The sequence below is a fragment of the Emydura macquarii genome, unplaced genomic scaffold (genome assembly GCF_026122565.2).
Source record: "Emydura macquarii macquarii isolate MOO-44397 ecotype Brisbane River unplaced genomic scaffold, CSIRO-AGI_Emac_v2 contig_480, whole genome shotgun sequence".
In the NCBI taxonomy this organism is placed as follows: domain Eukaryota; kingdom Metazoa; phylum Chordata; order Testudines; family Chelidae; genus Emydura; species Emydura macquarii.
This window is the reverse complement of record NW_027130617.1, coordinates 5,024,649-5,039,065: the sequence shown is the minus strand read 5'-3', so window position 1 is coordinate 5,039,065 and position 14,417 is coordinate 5,024,649. Positions and strand designations below refer to the sequence as shown.

Genomic DNA, 14,417 nt, shown 5'->3' with positions numbered 1-14,417 from the left:
CTCCATGGTATCAGTCTCTCCCCTTCAGTGCACAGACAGCCCACTACCGCAGCCCCTGCACTTTTCTCAAGTGCAATGATGACTCCCTGCTAATATTCACAGAGAGAGGGGGCAGGGCCCTGGCCCCCATTTCTCCCCCTCTCCACATTGGAAATTGAAGCTTTTCATCTCTGGACAGGATGCACACTATTATGGGCTGTGGCAGTGTTTATGCCCCTCTTTGCTTTGTACCAGGATGCTCCAGGATACACTGTGTCTTCTGAAGTTCCTCTGTAGGGAGGTGGGATTCTTTTCTGCCCCTAATGTGGCTGTGAGGCACCAGCCTGCAATCAAGACCGATCTAAAGAGTTTTTCAGCATCTGATTTTACTTACTTTCTCTCTTGATCATTTTCCACATTTCTGTTGTTGAACAGTGGAAAAAACCCCAATAATTTAAAAGCTGCAAGCAACATATAAAATAGCAATCACACTGATAGCAACTGCTTGAAACCCTTGTATGGGCTGATTAAGAAGACATGATGTCCTGACCAGAGAGATGTACAGAGACAAGGAGAGATGACTTACTCTCTTCCCAGGAGGACCAGGTGGGCCAGCTTCACCTGAAGGACCTGGTGGACCCTGTAATTGTAAATAACCCATATTACTATTTCATGGACTCTTGGGGAATGTCATTTAAGAGCAAAGATTATTGTCTTTCTGAAAAACAACAAACATATTTCGCAATATTATAGTGCCTTTCATTGGACAATCTTAAAGTGCCTTGACAGTAGGTTAAGGTCAGACAAGTGTGTCAAAATGATACCTCCTTACTCAGCAAAGCTCTTTCCAGAGTCTGGGTCCTGTAAAGAGTCTTAGCTGCTCATGTTGCTGAACAAGATAAAATTCTACTAGTTTTTACTCCTGTTAGCAATAGCAATTCCAAGCCAAAAGGTTGCTGTACAAAGACAATATAATAGCATAATATGTTAGCCTACTAAAAATGTGGGTATCCTTTTCAATTGTCTTCACCCATGTACAGGTTTCTACAGTGATGAAGCAGACCAGGTTTTACTGAACTAGGCACCTCTGAGCTATGCCTGTGCAAACAAAGGATAGCTAAAACTGCAGTGATGGGATTACTAGATACACCAGTGATAGAGAGAGAGAACCATAAACACTGAGTATCTTTCTTTGTAAAAAGACTTAAGACCCGATGGGAATTTTCAGTTAACACCCCCCAAAAAAACAAAAAAACCCAAAACAGTTCTTTTAATCTGTAGGGGGTCTGATCTAATTGAAAACAAAGGAAGGACTCCCATAGATGTAAAATTGTACCCTAAAATTGGAATTTACAAAGGTGGTACCTAAAGGAGTTAAGTTCTGAATTCCCATTGAATGTCAATGGAATTTGGGTAACTAACTCACTTAGGATTTCTTGGAAATCATGGCCAAAACACACAATAGCATGAATATTTATTCTAAAAGACAGCTGCATCACTAGGGGGAGAAAATATTTTCTGAGAAATCCAGTCAAACTCTTTTATTTAGATACATGACCTCATTCAGTGCTTGATCCTATGTTCACTGAAGTCAGTGGCAAAGCTCCCTTTGACTTTAATGGTGCAGGATCAGGATCTTAACCAGTACCTACTCAAAATCTAGATACATATTGCATGACCAACTGTGATAAATCTGATGCTCACAAAAGTGGTATTAATTCTTTCAACTTCAGACTACTTGGTGTTCTATGAGTTATAAAGACCACTGCCATTTAAAAAAAAAAGTTTTTTATAAGAACATAAGAATGGCGATACTAGGTCAGACCAATGATCCATCAAGCCCAGTATTCTGTCTTTTGACAGTGACCAAAGTATCTGGCATTGAATAGAACAGGCAATCATTGAGTGATCCATCCCATCTCATCCACTCCCAACTTCTGGCAGTCAGAGGCTAGGGACACCCAGAACAGGGGTTGCATCCCTGGCTAATAACCACTGATGGACATATCCTCCATGAATTTATCCAATTCTTTTTTGAACTCCGTTACAATTTTAGTCTTCACCACATCTCCTGGCAATGAGTTCCCCAGGTTGATCATGTGTTGTATGTTTGTTTGTTTGTTTTAAACCTGCTGCCTATTAATTTCATTGGGTGGTCCTTGATTTTTGTGTTATGTGAAAAAGGAAATAACTTCCTTATTCACTTTTTCCACACCATATATGATTTTATACACCTCTATCATATCCCCCCTTAGTTGTCTCTTTTGCAAGCTGAAAAATCTCAGTCTTTTTTATCTCCCCTCATATGGAAGCTGTTCCATACTTCTAATAATTTTTGTTGTCCTTCTCTGTACCTTTTCCAGTTCTAATACATCTTTTTTGAGATAGGGCAACCAGAACTGCATTCAAGGTGTGGGTGCACCATGGATCTAGATAGTGTCATTATTATATTTATTATCTTATCTATCCCTTTTCTAATGGTTCCTAATATTCTGTTTGCTTTTTTGACTGCTGCTGCATATTGAGAAGATGTTTTCAGAAAACTATCTATAATGACTCCAAGATCTTTTTCTTGAGTGGTAACAGCTAATTTAGATCCCATCAGTTTGTTTATATAGTTGGGATTATGTTTTCCAGTGTGCTTTGCTTTGCATTTATCATCTGCCATTTTGTTGCCCAATCTGTGAGATCCCTTTGTAACTCTTCCCAGTCTGCTTTTGATTTAACTATCTTGAGCAATTTTGAATTGTCTGCAGATTTTGCCACCTCACTGTTTACCTCTTTTTCCAGATCATTGATGAATATGTTGAACAGGACTGGTCTCAGTACAGATCCCCAAGGACACCACTATTTACCTCTCTCCATTCTGAAAACTGACCATTTATTCCTACCCTTTGTTTCCTGTCTTTTGATCTGTTACTGATCCATGAGTGGACATTCCCTCTTATCCCATGACTGCTTACTTTTTCTCAAGAGCTGTTGTTGAGGGACCTTGTCAAAGGCTTCCTGAAAGTTCAAGTACACTGGATCACCCCTGTGCACATGTTTGTTGATCCCCTCAAAGAATTCTAATGGATTGGTGAGGCATGATTTCCCTTTATAAAAGCCATGTTAACTCTTCCCCCAACAAATCATGTTCATCCATATGTCTGATAATTCTGTTCTTTACTATAGTTTCAGCCAATTTGCTGGTACTGAAGTTAAGCTTACCAGCCTGTAATTGCCAGGATCAACTCTGGAGCCTTTTTAAAAAATTGGTGTCACATTAGCTATCCTCCAGACATCTGGTATTGAAGCTGATTTAAATAATAGGTTACATACTACACTTAATAGTTCTGCAATTTCATTTTTGAGTTCCTTCAGAACTCTTGGGTGAATTCTGTCTGTTCCTGGTGACTTATTACTGTTTAATATATCAATTTGTTCCAAAACCTCCCCCTTGACACTTCAATCTGGGACAGTTCCTCAGATTTGTCACCTAAAAAGAATGGCTGAGGTGTGGGAACTTCCCTCACATCATCTGTAGTGAAGATTGATGAAAAAAAATCATTGAGTTCTTCTAGCTCAATTTATAACCACTCTAAGTAGGTGATTACTACCCTCAGATATGTTAACATACAGATTTTTTTTATAATACATGTTGAGACTAATTCATCAGTACAAATGTAGTGTTAATCTAGAAGCAACATTGAGCAGCAACATTCATTAGGAATTTCCCCCATCTGTCCCTTTTCCTGAGTACTCCATTTAGCTTTGTATGCTGACTACTTCTTTTAGGTTCCCATTCGTACTAATGGGAAAACTGCCACATAAATGGCATTTATGTGTATAAATCTCCTATGATCCAATGATCGCTGAATAGACTCACCAAATGGGAGAGCCGTGAAACCTACAGGCTAATGTTCTAGGATTTAAGAGTTTGATAAGCAATTCTGTATAAACAACTAACATTTTTAAAAGTACTTTCTTAGTCTCCTGAGTCAGAAATGTAGATGCAGATTTCCTCAAGTTTGCAAACACCTGCTCCCTCCTCCAGTGCATAACCTAGCTCCATCAATCCATCCCTTCCCTCCAATTAACATTTCCTTTTCTCCATACTGGGCTGGACTATAGTGGGGATTTACTTCTTAGACCATTTTCATGCTGGAAACAAGGCTTTCTTTATGGGAAATTCTAGCTTCTTGCATCACAAGATAAAATTCATGAAGTTGAATATATGCACATCTATAACACAAGAACCTATTTGCTTAGTAAGCCTATAGCCCTGAGGGCACTTAGCTACCACAGTGTTATCCACCTTAGATTCTAAGATTTGTGCTCATTCAGAACACAAACTGTTGAAAGTTATATAGCTATGGCTCCTTCTCATGCTATGACTGTCTCCATTTTTATTGCTTCTTATGTTACCCATGCACAAATGGGGACCACAATCCTATGCAAAGGCCTAATACCATTTGGGTTTTGTATGGAAATTAATTTACAATATTCAATGAACCATAAAGGAGAATTGATTTAGAAAATATTTTTGAAAATGTCCGAGTTTGAAGAAAGCTGACCCTTTCTCCTGAGTTAGCAGAAGCTGCTTTCTTAGCATGCAGGAATACATGGCACAAATAAAATAAAAATGATAAAGACAGTTTACTTACAGGTTGACCAGGATCACCATCTTCTCCTTTCTCCCCACCAATGCCATCTTGACCCTAAAAAAATCAGGGAGAAAGACACAACACTTAAATCAGTTGAATTTTGCAAAATAGTCTCTTTTATGGTCTGCATGTATACTATTCTTCTATAGGACATTTGAAAACTTACTATAAAGTTTTGGTGAAATGGATTAATTTTTAAGATTCTAAAACCAAAAGCAGCCCGAAAAATACCTGTCAAAGGGCAGATCTCTTTCCCATTGAGGTTAAGGGGAGTTTTCCCTCTGACTTCAGTGGGAACCAAGTTTAGGCCCTAAATCTGGTTTGTAAGGATACTTACAGCAGGGCCAGGTTCACCAGGGGGACCAGGATCTCCAGGGAAACCAACAGGGCCCTAGACAAATTGGAAAGAAAGCAAGGCAGAAGTCATCCATCAAAAAGTATGTTAAAAGTCATTACAAAGTATGTCAGTTAGAAAAGCACAATTGTACATACTCCAGAAATGTATATACAGCCTGATAAAAGTGTTAAATAGAATGATGCGCTGTTTGGTGCAACAATGTTTTACACCAGTACCTTTATTTTTAAATTAGTAGGCTCACTTACTGGATTACCCTTAGGTCCATCATCACCTGGAGGTCCTTTGATGCCTGGAGGACCAGCAGCCCCAGGTGGACCAGCCTCACCTTTTTCTCCCCTTTCACCTTTCGGTCCCTGTAAATAATATAAAAATATTAGCCTTTTGGAACTAGCACACCCAGAATATGTAAGAGAAGGAAGATCCACAAGTTAACGAGAGTGAAATATATGCTCTTTAAACTTTTAGAGGTTAATTGTCAAATTTTATCATAAAAACTTGTCTTTGGAATAGAAATGGGGCCCAAATCAATCCCCAGATTGGAACACCCATAGAACTCAGAAAAATTTCAGATCCACATCAGCATCAAGATATTGACACGCATGCCCATTTGTAGTTTGGAATGAACTTTTCCACTAACAAAGAGACACAAATCTAGCTGGAAGAAATGTATTCATTAAAATACATAAACTTAATTGTAAAATACATGATAAATTTGTCAGAAGAAATAAATGTTCTCTCTCACAATTGTAACATTCCTTTTGTCTTCCAGTTGTTATTAGACATGATGTGGGTTATAGCTGAAAGCAATTTGCATTTCACCAACATAGGTTTTTCAGCTAAAATATGAAGAAAACATCTGAGACTCCAGCTGTATGAATAATGTGATTACCTAGATTCTCAAATTACTTTAAAGGAAGTTTTCAGTAGGTACCTTATTTTAGCAGAATACTAGTAATTAAAACAAACTAACAAACAAACAAAACCAGTACTCACGCCTGGGCCAGATTCTCCAGGAGGACCAGGGTTACCAGCTTCCCCAGGCTCACCCTACAAAAAACGAGGGCAAATTACTGTCATACTAACTGACAGTTTTTATCTTCCCTGTATTTACCTGTATTATTATGACCTCTCTTATCGCTTGAAAACTAGGCTCCCAGAACCTGCCAACAGTTATGCATATGAGTATCTTTACCCATGTAAGTAGTTCTATTTCATCCAATGAGATTGCTTAGGTATACTGAATTACTCTCATTTGTTTTTGCAGAATTGGAGCCTTCACTTTTTACAGGGAGATTATCAAAGGCACAAACTCATCTTTCAATGGGAGTTGGACACTAAACTTCCCTACGTCCCTTTAAAAAATTTCCCCTTTAATTTTTTCCTTTTTTTTTTTTGGTCATCTTCCTTTCTAATCAGAGAAAAGCCAAACACATATTTGCATCTTTCTTCCTGCAAGCTAAGTTTTTGTCTAGAAGCAAATCCTTAAGAATTAGCAAATACTAACTGAAAATGAATTTCAATTGATTTTAGACCTTAGCAGTAGAGCTAGTATTATAATAAATAATAAAATAATAAGACACCTAATAAAATTTTCACCAGAGCCCAGAAAGGCGCACACAGTGTTTTATCAGTAATGGAAATTGTTAAGTAAACCAGATGGCTTCTAAGAGAATACCATATGCAAACAACCTTCTCAAACTCAAAGACTGTGAATGTTTAAGTTAATTTATTCTCTTTTTGAGCCAATGCACAGTACTGTACATGTCTGGCATGTTTTTTCAGCCACCCCTTTTAAAGTGTAGTTATGAGTGATTATTTTCTAGCTCAGTGGACTGTTAAATAAACTTCATAGAAAACTAGCTTGTTACTAAAATGTTCTGTTGCTAATAATACCCCAAATATACAACTCTCTGAATGTATAAAAGAGCCTGCTTTCTAATTGTTGGAGAGAGCTCATGTAAGAAATACATATTTTTACTTAAAGGACTTCTCAATTTAACTGTTAATGTAGGGAATTACTGACATTTGTCTCCGCAGAAATTTTTTTTATAAAGTAAAACTAGAAAATTTCTCAATTCTTTTCCAGTAACAAAATGAAAGTTAAAGTTAAGATACTTTCTTTAAAACAACTATGTTCAGTACCTTCTCCTACAGGAGAAAGATTATATTATTTTGTTACCTATTAGAATCAATTAGATCATCTTCAGTTCCTCAGAAATGACTTTAAAAATGCCATTAGTGAACTTGCCTTTAGAAATTGAAGTGTTTCATTATGCTTGTTTACTCTAATTTAGCAATTGTCTAAAATCTTATTACTTTATTAGCAGAAATGATCTTTCTTAGGTATTTAGGATTAAGTAGGTTTCTGAAATACAATATTTATACTACTTTTTTAAAATAAAGTTTTGTGGATAGTTCAGTTTAATGTGCTTGCTTTCAAATGTGTTTTCTAAGGAATTTCATAAACTTGTTCTCTGCAGAGATTTTACACCATCATTATTATTATTTCTCTGTATATGCCTACATCTGTAAGGTTAGATTTATGCAGCTAGGGAGAATGTGAACAAGTCTCTAAGTTAGCAAGTGGACTAACTTTACCTTGGATTATTCAGGCATGTGAAAAATTGATAAATATATATAGAATGTAAAAAGGGCTTCTGTATGACTTTTTACAATATTAAGCTGCCTGCAATCTGAATCACCCATGTGGTAATACCCATGCCACATGGAGACCCACTAACTTCAATAAGACTTGCAGATGTAAGGGACTCCCGGAATGGATCAAATTGCAGGATTGAGTTCTCATTTGGTGAATTGCATAAGGATACTAAGTAAGGGCCCAGTTATGCCTGCCAATCTTCTGATGCAGGCCAGTTCCTCTGGGTTTTCCCATGTGTAATTAGGATGATACGGTTTGCTCTTCTTCTCCTTCCCTCAATGATTTTTTAATCCAGTCTATGAAGAGGAAGGAAGGGAAGGGACTATAAGCCCTCCCTGTCCTCTCTGAGGTATCTTCAGGGACACATGAAGAGCACAAATGCTACACTTTCAAGTGGGCCTTGAAAGGATAAGAAGGCTACTTGTGAGCCCCCCCCTTCCCTCCCCAGTGCATCTGTGTAAGTGCCAGCTGCAATTTGGCCTCGTCAGGACTATATAAACTCATAAACAAGCTCTGAAACAAATATGACCTTTCCACCATCCAATGTTTTGTAGTATGAAATCCAGCCTCTGTATTTTGTCTGATAGTGGATCTCATGTTGCAAAACATAAGACGGTGCGAAAGTTCATATTTGTTTCATACAGCTTTTTGTCAAGATTAGACCATGCTTCTGTGGAGTAAGATGTCCCTAACTGGCCCTAGATATATATTTAGAGAGTGCATATGTATATCATAGATATTAAATAGATGAATAATCAATACACCATCATTTGTTAATGAAAACATTTCTTCTTTACCTTTTGGCTAAGCTCAAGGGTGGTATCAATTCAAGATCTGATTCATCCTCCACATGGGAACTATCTCCTTTTCTTGCTGGGAAAAAGATTTGATGCTCTAATAGGTCTATTCCATCTCTAAGTACTGCAGGCCCTTAATCAATCTTACGCAGACAAAACCTGACACACATCACTGGAAAGATTTTCTTGACAAGATCTCAAGGGGACATTGGCAGTTGTTCCTAAGCTGCAAAGCGTGATATAGTACATGGATGTGTTTAAATCTGGAATCTTACTTCCATGACTCACAGAGACTAATTTGTATTAGACTAGAGGTCTTAATTTTAAGTACTTTTCTTTATAATCAATTGTATAGAATGTTTCTGAAAAATATTGAATAGCAAATGGCTAATGGATAGAAGGCTCCCATCTTTTGGTTATGCTACAGAATATTGCAATTGATTTTGTAAGCATGTGAGAACATTGTAACTTGTATGACAGACGTGCAGGGGTTTTAATCAGAGTTCTTTTTCTCTGTCTTCCTCACAAAGAAGTGTCTGTGTATGAAAAGGTTATGATGCAAATAGAAGTGAGATCAGCTCCAGAGAAGCACATTGCCTCTAAACAAGGTTATATTTATTGAGCTATATTCAGCCCTGAATTACATGGGCTTAAGCGATACACAGGTCCTGTGCTGACCCTCTGCCTGGGAGGTAAATTTGATCCAAAGGGAGCCAAATTGTTCTAACTCTTGGAAATTTTACCTATGTGTGTGGAGAGATCAGTGAATAACACAGAGTTATTAATTAAGGGCCAGATCCTGTGCTGGTATAAATTGTCATAGCTCAATTAATTTCATATAGCAAAATATAATGATTTGTTTCAGTATTTTTAAAAGAACTCCAAATAATAGGCTCCCAAAAATGAATAACAGACATCAGAGATTAGTGATTTCAGGTTTTCTTCAGTTCATGGACAGATGTAATTTGCACCAGTCACTGACTCTGCCTGCTCAACACATTATGACAACACATAATGAATAGAGGGATGGCACAACATTCAGTACATGCACATCCTCTTATTACATTGTTTGTAATGTATTAAATAATCATACGTAGAACTTATGTTACACTTTACAGCTGCTGAGTGAAGTACATAACAGAGTATTTATTTATGAGACCCATGACCACAAGCAATTTCTGGTGAAGAGAATTTTGGATTTTATTTATTTCTCTTTTATTTTTGTGTTGGCGAACTCACAGATTTTCCAACTTCAGGATGACATTAAAAAAAAAAAAGAGTAAGTTTAATTTGGAGCCTGACAAACAGTTAAGAACCAATTTCCAGAACTTCTGAGCATTTCCAACTCCAGTCAGAATCAGTGGGAGTTAGCAGATGTTTCGCACCTCTGAAAATCAGACCTGTAATGTTATTACAGATCCAAAAAAATGATTTGTAAGACTACTTTTGACCTGAGGGCATTGCACTTTTCAGTTAGTATATTGGCAACAAGCTGAATGTATATCTTACATGTGGTTTATCATTCTTTTCCCCTTCAGTACTTTTGGCATACAGCCTCACCATACCAGTTCAAATGTGCTGGTAGGTTTTGTTCTAAGCTAATTATAAGCTGCACAAAGAGAATATGCTTTGGGGAGAAGTTTGTTTTTAAGTGGTTATGCTTGAGTGTAATGGAGAATCTCAGGACTTCTACACCATTCCAGGGAGGTTACAAGCATTAATAATGCAACATTACATTCACATTTGTACTGCAGATGCCTTTGATCATTTAGGCCTATGCTTTGTGTGTATAGCAGAAGAATCAACAGGCTGGTTAAAAATACGTGGCATTAAACATGATAAAAATTGTTTGCTAGTAGATAAAGGGGCCTTTGAAACACTGGTATTAATGACTCAATATCTCCTTCTAGTCCAGTCATGCAAATACTAATGTGATCAAATGCTGTGCTTCACTCCACAATAGTAACAGGGAGGATGCCAAAATGTTCTTCCACGCTGTACAATGAACTGTGAATCACATTATCTAGCATGATGGGTCTACCCTAAAGGGGACTATAAGGCCAAACCATGCTTATGCATTAAACACCGTTGAAAGCAAATATAAAGAAGAAAGGGAAAAGACATGCTTAGATTTGTAGTGTGAACAACCCTACCATTGCTGGAACATCGCCTGAGTGTAAATGATTCACAAAGCACAGACTCCTTTTGACAGAACAGTTCTCTATGATTTCAAAAAACTGGTAGAGCTCATTATGTGGAATTTAAATTAAGAAGAAGGGTGACTTAACTGAAAAATCTGGCATGTATTTAAAACTCGGGAACAGTTAAGCAGAAGACAAGTAATTAGAAGACATAAAAAAACCTAGCAAAATAATGTGCTTGAAAGCATCTGTGTATGAATGTAGAGGATATGGGAAATAAGAGGAAATGAAATGATATCTAGTGATGCAGAGCGTGACTTCATGTTCTTGAATTAAACCTGGAGGGATAGTTCTCACAAGTGAGTTTAAATGGCAGCTCAAAACCATATAGCAGAATCAGAAAGGGAAGAAGAGGAGCAAGGATAGCAATATGTCACCATTTTTACAAAATAACTGGGATATAATTTGGTCATGAGGATATAGTTTAGGTAAAAATACAAAAGGATGAAATCCTTGTTTCATTGAAACCAATGACAAATTCTCATAGACCTCAATGAGGCCAGAATTATACCCAAGGATTTTTTTTTTTTGGAAGAAGCAACAAAAGTCGGATCCCACAAGACCAGAAGACAATGAATATAAAAAAATATATGAACAATTTGATGCCCAGAAGTGAAGGATACTGGCCTATAAGATTTTAGCTCCCCAGTCATCTGTATGATGACAAAAACATATAAACATGGAAGAAAGGGATTCCTACAGTACACAAAGGAAAACTCAGTAGCTCTAGGAACAGAGAATCTATCTTAGGTATAATTCTTAACAGTGCAATTTTCAGCTAGATACTGTGTACAGAAACATGATATTATGGACCAACGTGGTAATAATTTCTCCATACATGTCAGGTCTTTAATGAGACCGAATCTAGACATTTATTTCTGGGATCTCTTTCCAATAAGATGTTACCACATGACAAGGAAATTCAGAGAAGGAAAACCACCATAAGTATTAATGAAATGGAGGAAACAAGGAGTAAGGAAAGATTAACTAGATACAAGCTTTATCAAACAATATTTATGTAGAGATATTATAGTCTTCTACGTGTTTGAAAGGTATAAATATAAAGAAAGGAGAAAAACTATGTAGAAGGTGAAAAAGGCTTATAACTAAGTGTAATGGAATGAAAAGTCTCTCAAGAAAAGTGATGGGAGTCCCATCACTTATTTTAATTTAAAATTGGACTGGCCAAAGCACTGGGAAATGTAATTTAGAAATTATCTTGCTAACAGGTCTCATTATACACAGCGAAAACTATGAGAAAGATGGTATAGATTCTTTATTACACATCCTTTGAAAGTGATAGACAATTGTCCTCTATCTTTTAAATATATAGATTGAACTACAGAGGGGCAATTCAGGACACCCGATCAACCTTCCTTAGCTGCTGAAGCAACAGCTCTTGGTCAGTGTTGCTGAGATGTCCAGCATGACAAAAAAGTCCAAATAACCCTGATCTAAAAGCAAGAAATGATGACTTATGACCTTGTCTGTTATGGTTCTAAATCCAAAGGGAGGATAAGATCTAGATGGGAATCAACTCAGGTTGTTGATAGCCAAGAGCGACTGGTATTGAACAGTTACTGCCTTTTCAACCACTTTTACTCTGTATAGTATAGGGAACAGTCCTGAATTGACAGCAGTGTGGAATTTTTTTTAACAGATCCCTGTTTCTAATTTCTATATTTGAATTTGTAGACAAACAGCCATACTCTCTTCTATATGTCAGAGTTTTTCAAGTATAGATGTTGGAAATAGCTAGTAACCCTGATGAGTCACGGTATAACAAAAGCTAAGATCTATTGAAGCAGAAACATATATGGCACTAAATTGTAATTATGTCCTTTTTAAAGTTTTGCTACAAGTACAATTTCTTTTTTGCCCAGATATACTACAGTAGAAAACCCGAGATTGTGTATCAGAGTAATACTAAGGCTAATGACAACAATAAGATGTTTATGGCCATTATAAGTACTTGTGAAGTAAGGTATGACCCTGTGTAAAGATGGTGGAATCTGACCCTCTGGAACCTGGTGTTGATTAACTAAATGACCAAATGAACCTCACGTTTGTCATTAGCGGTAGTATTACTGATACACACTTTTAGGGGTTGTTCTGCAGTTTACCTAGGGGAATAACATTTTTGTATGCAGCATGATTCAGAAAACACAAGCAGCAATATGCAAGGTATGAAATTAATTGAAATATTATTTTCAAGGTGAATTGGTAAAATAATTAGTAATTACTAAAGGCATTTGAGAAAAATATTATTAGCAAGACATTTGAATATTACCCAACTATACTTTATCTGTATGACTTTTGGCTCCATAATGCTCAGCTACATAATGATTGAATACCTCTGTCCTTCTCTTGACAGCCATCAAAAAGGTAGTTAAACATTACAATGTGCTGGGGGGAATGATCTCCCTTTATTGGAGAAGAAGCAACTGAGAAACCTAATCTCTAAATACCTATTAAATCCAATATGTAAATTTGATATTTTGCCCAATCAACATAAACTGACAACCAGATATATCCTTTTTAAATTAGTGCCAGAAAATCCTAGAATTATCCTACTAAAACTTGAGAGGACCTCCATTGATTCTGTGTACCCAAAATATTTAATTATTCTCAACAGAAAAAGGTTTTCCTTGCAGTGCCTGTTTAAAATCTGTATGATTAGATCCTTCCCCTCCCTCCCCCCCCATCTACCATCTTTAACGGTCAAACATGATTTTGGTCCTCATCCCAGACAGACACAAATCCTGCAGTCCTTTATGTAGGCCAAACTGCCACTGAAGACAGCCTCAGGGAATAATGTAACTGTTTTGGAGATTAAATGGAATATAGAATCATGCAACCATGCAGAAGGGTGTGTTGCTTTGTACGTTTTTTAGCAGTTACTAGTAAAACACACTAGAGATGCAAAAATGCTGGCATTATCAGAAGGTGGGCTGACGCTAAGAGACATATACCAAATATACATCACTAACAAAAGGAAAGCAGTGAAACCATGAGAGGTCCAGACTCAGCAGTAACATGCTATGTCTAAAGCCAAAGTGTAGTGCTTTTATCTGCCTATAATAGTTACCCCATAATCCACTGATCTCAGAAAACAAAAAAGGGACACAAAGTAGGACACATTCTCCATCAAGCCATCATCATTAGTTTTATTGTACATCACTGCAGTACTTTCTCCATCTCCTCCCTGAATACTGGTAAGTGATTTATTTCCTGGGCATGTAGAAAATATGATGAAGCATCTGCAGATTCTATTAAGATGATAGCTTGGACACACTGATAAGAAGCAGTGATTCCTTTTGACATGACCCAAATATAAGAGAAGGGTTGTTTGAAGGAAACTCATTTTAATGAGGAAAAAAAGATGCATAAGCTAGGTTTTATGGGCATGTCAACAATATTGAAATGCATCATAAGAAATATCTTTTTGTTGGCACAGAGAAATGAAAAGCTTGCAAGATATTGTAAGAGGAATTGCAGGTCATGGTGATTTTGTTATTATTTTTACAAATGACCCAAGGTAAGCAGAGGCAGCTTCTTTGTCTTCTGTAAAAGAATAATTCTTGGGACTCAGAGAAACAGAGTTGCATCCTTCTTGAGTGAGATTAAGAAGTAGCCCATAACAAATACAAATTACTTTGATTGACCTGTGATTCCAACCAGTGTCTTGGAATGTATGGTTGTGATAGATTTTCACTGACAGGAATGAGAGCTGTGTACTGTATTGAAAAGAACAGGTGAAAGGCACAAAATTTAGAT

General features: G+C 36.9%; 1 protein-coding gene across 1 annotated transcript in view; it reads right to left on the bottom strand.

The window, feature by feature from the left end:
• The window catches only part of COL11A1 (collagen type XI alpha 1 chain), a gene marked incomplete at its 5' end in the record, with an annotated part of 200,489 nt that overhangs the window by 30,539 nt on the left and 155,533 nt on the right, over positions 1–14,417 (bottom strand). The window contains 5 exons of the mRNA XM_067538274.1: positions 566–619; positions 4,626–4,679; positions 4,963–5,016; positions 5,229–5,336; positions 5,977–6,030. Of these exons, the coding sequence (XP_067394375.1) occupies positions 566–619; positions 4,626–4,679; positions 4,963–5,016; positions 5,229–5,336; positions 5,977–6,030 (324 nt within the window). The remainder of the gene's footprint in view (positions 1–565; positions 620–4,625; positions 4,680–4,962; positions 5,017–5,228; positions 5,337–5,976; positions 6,031–14,417) is intronic.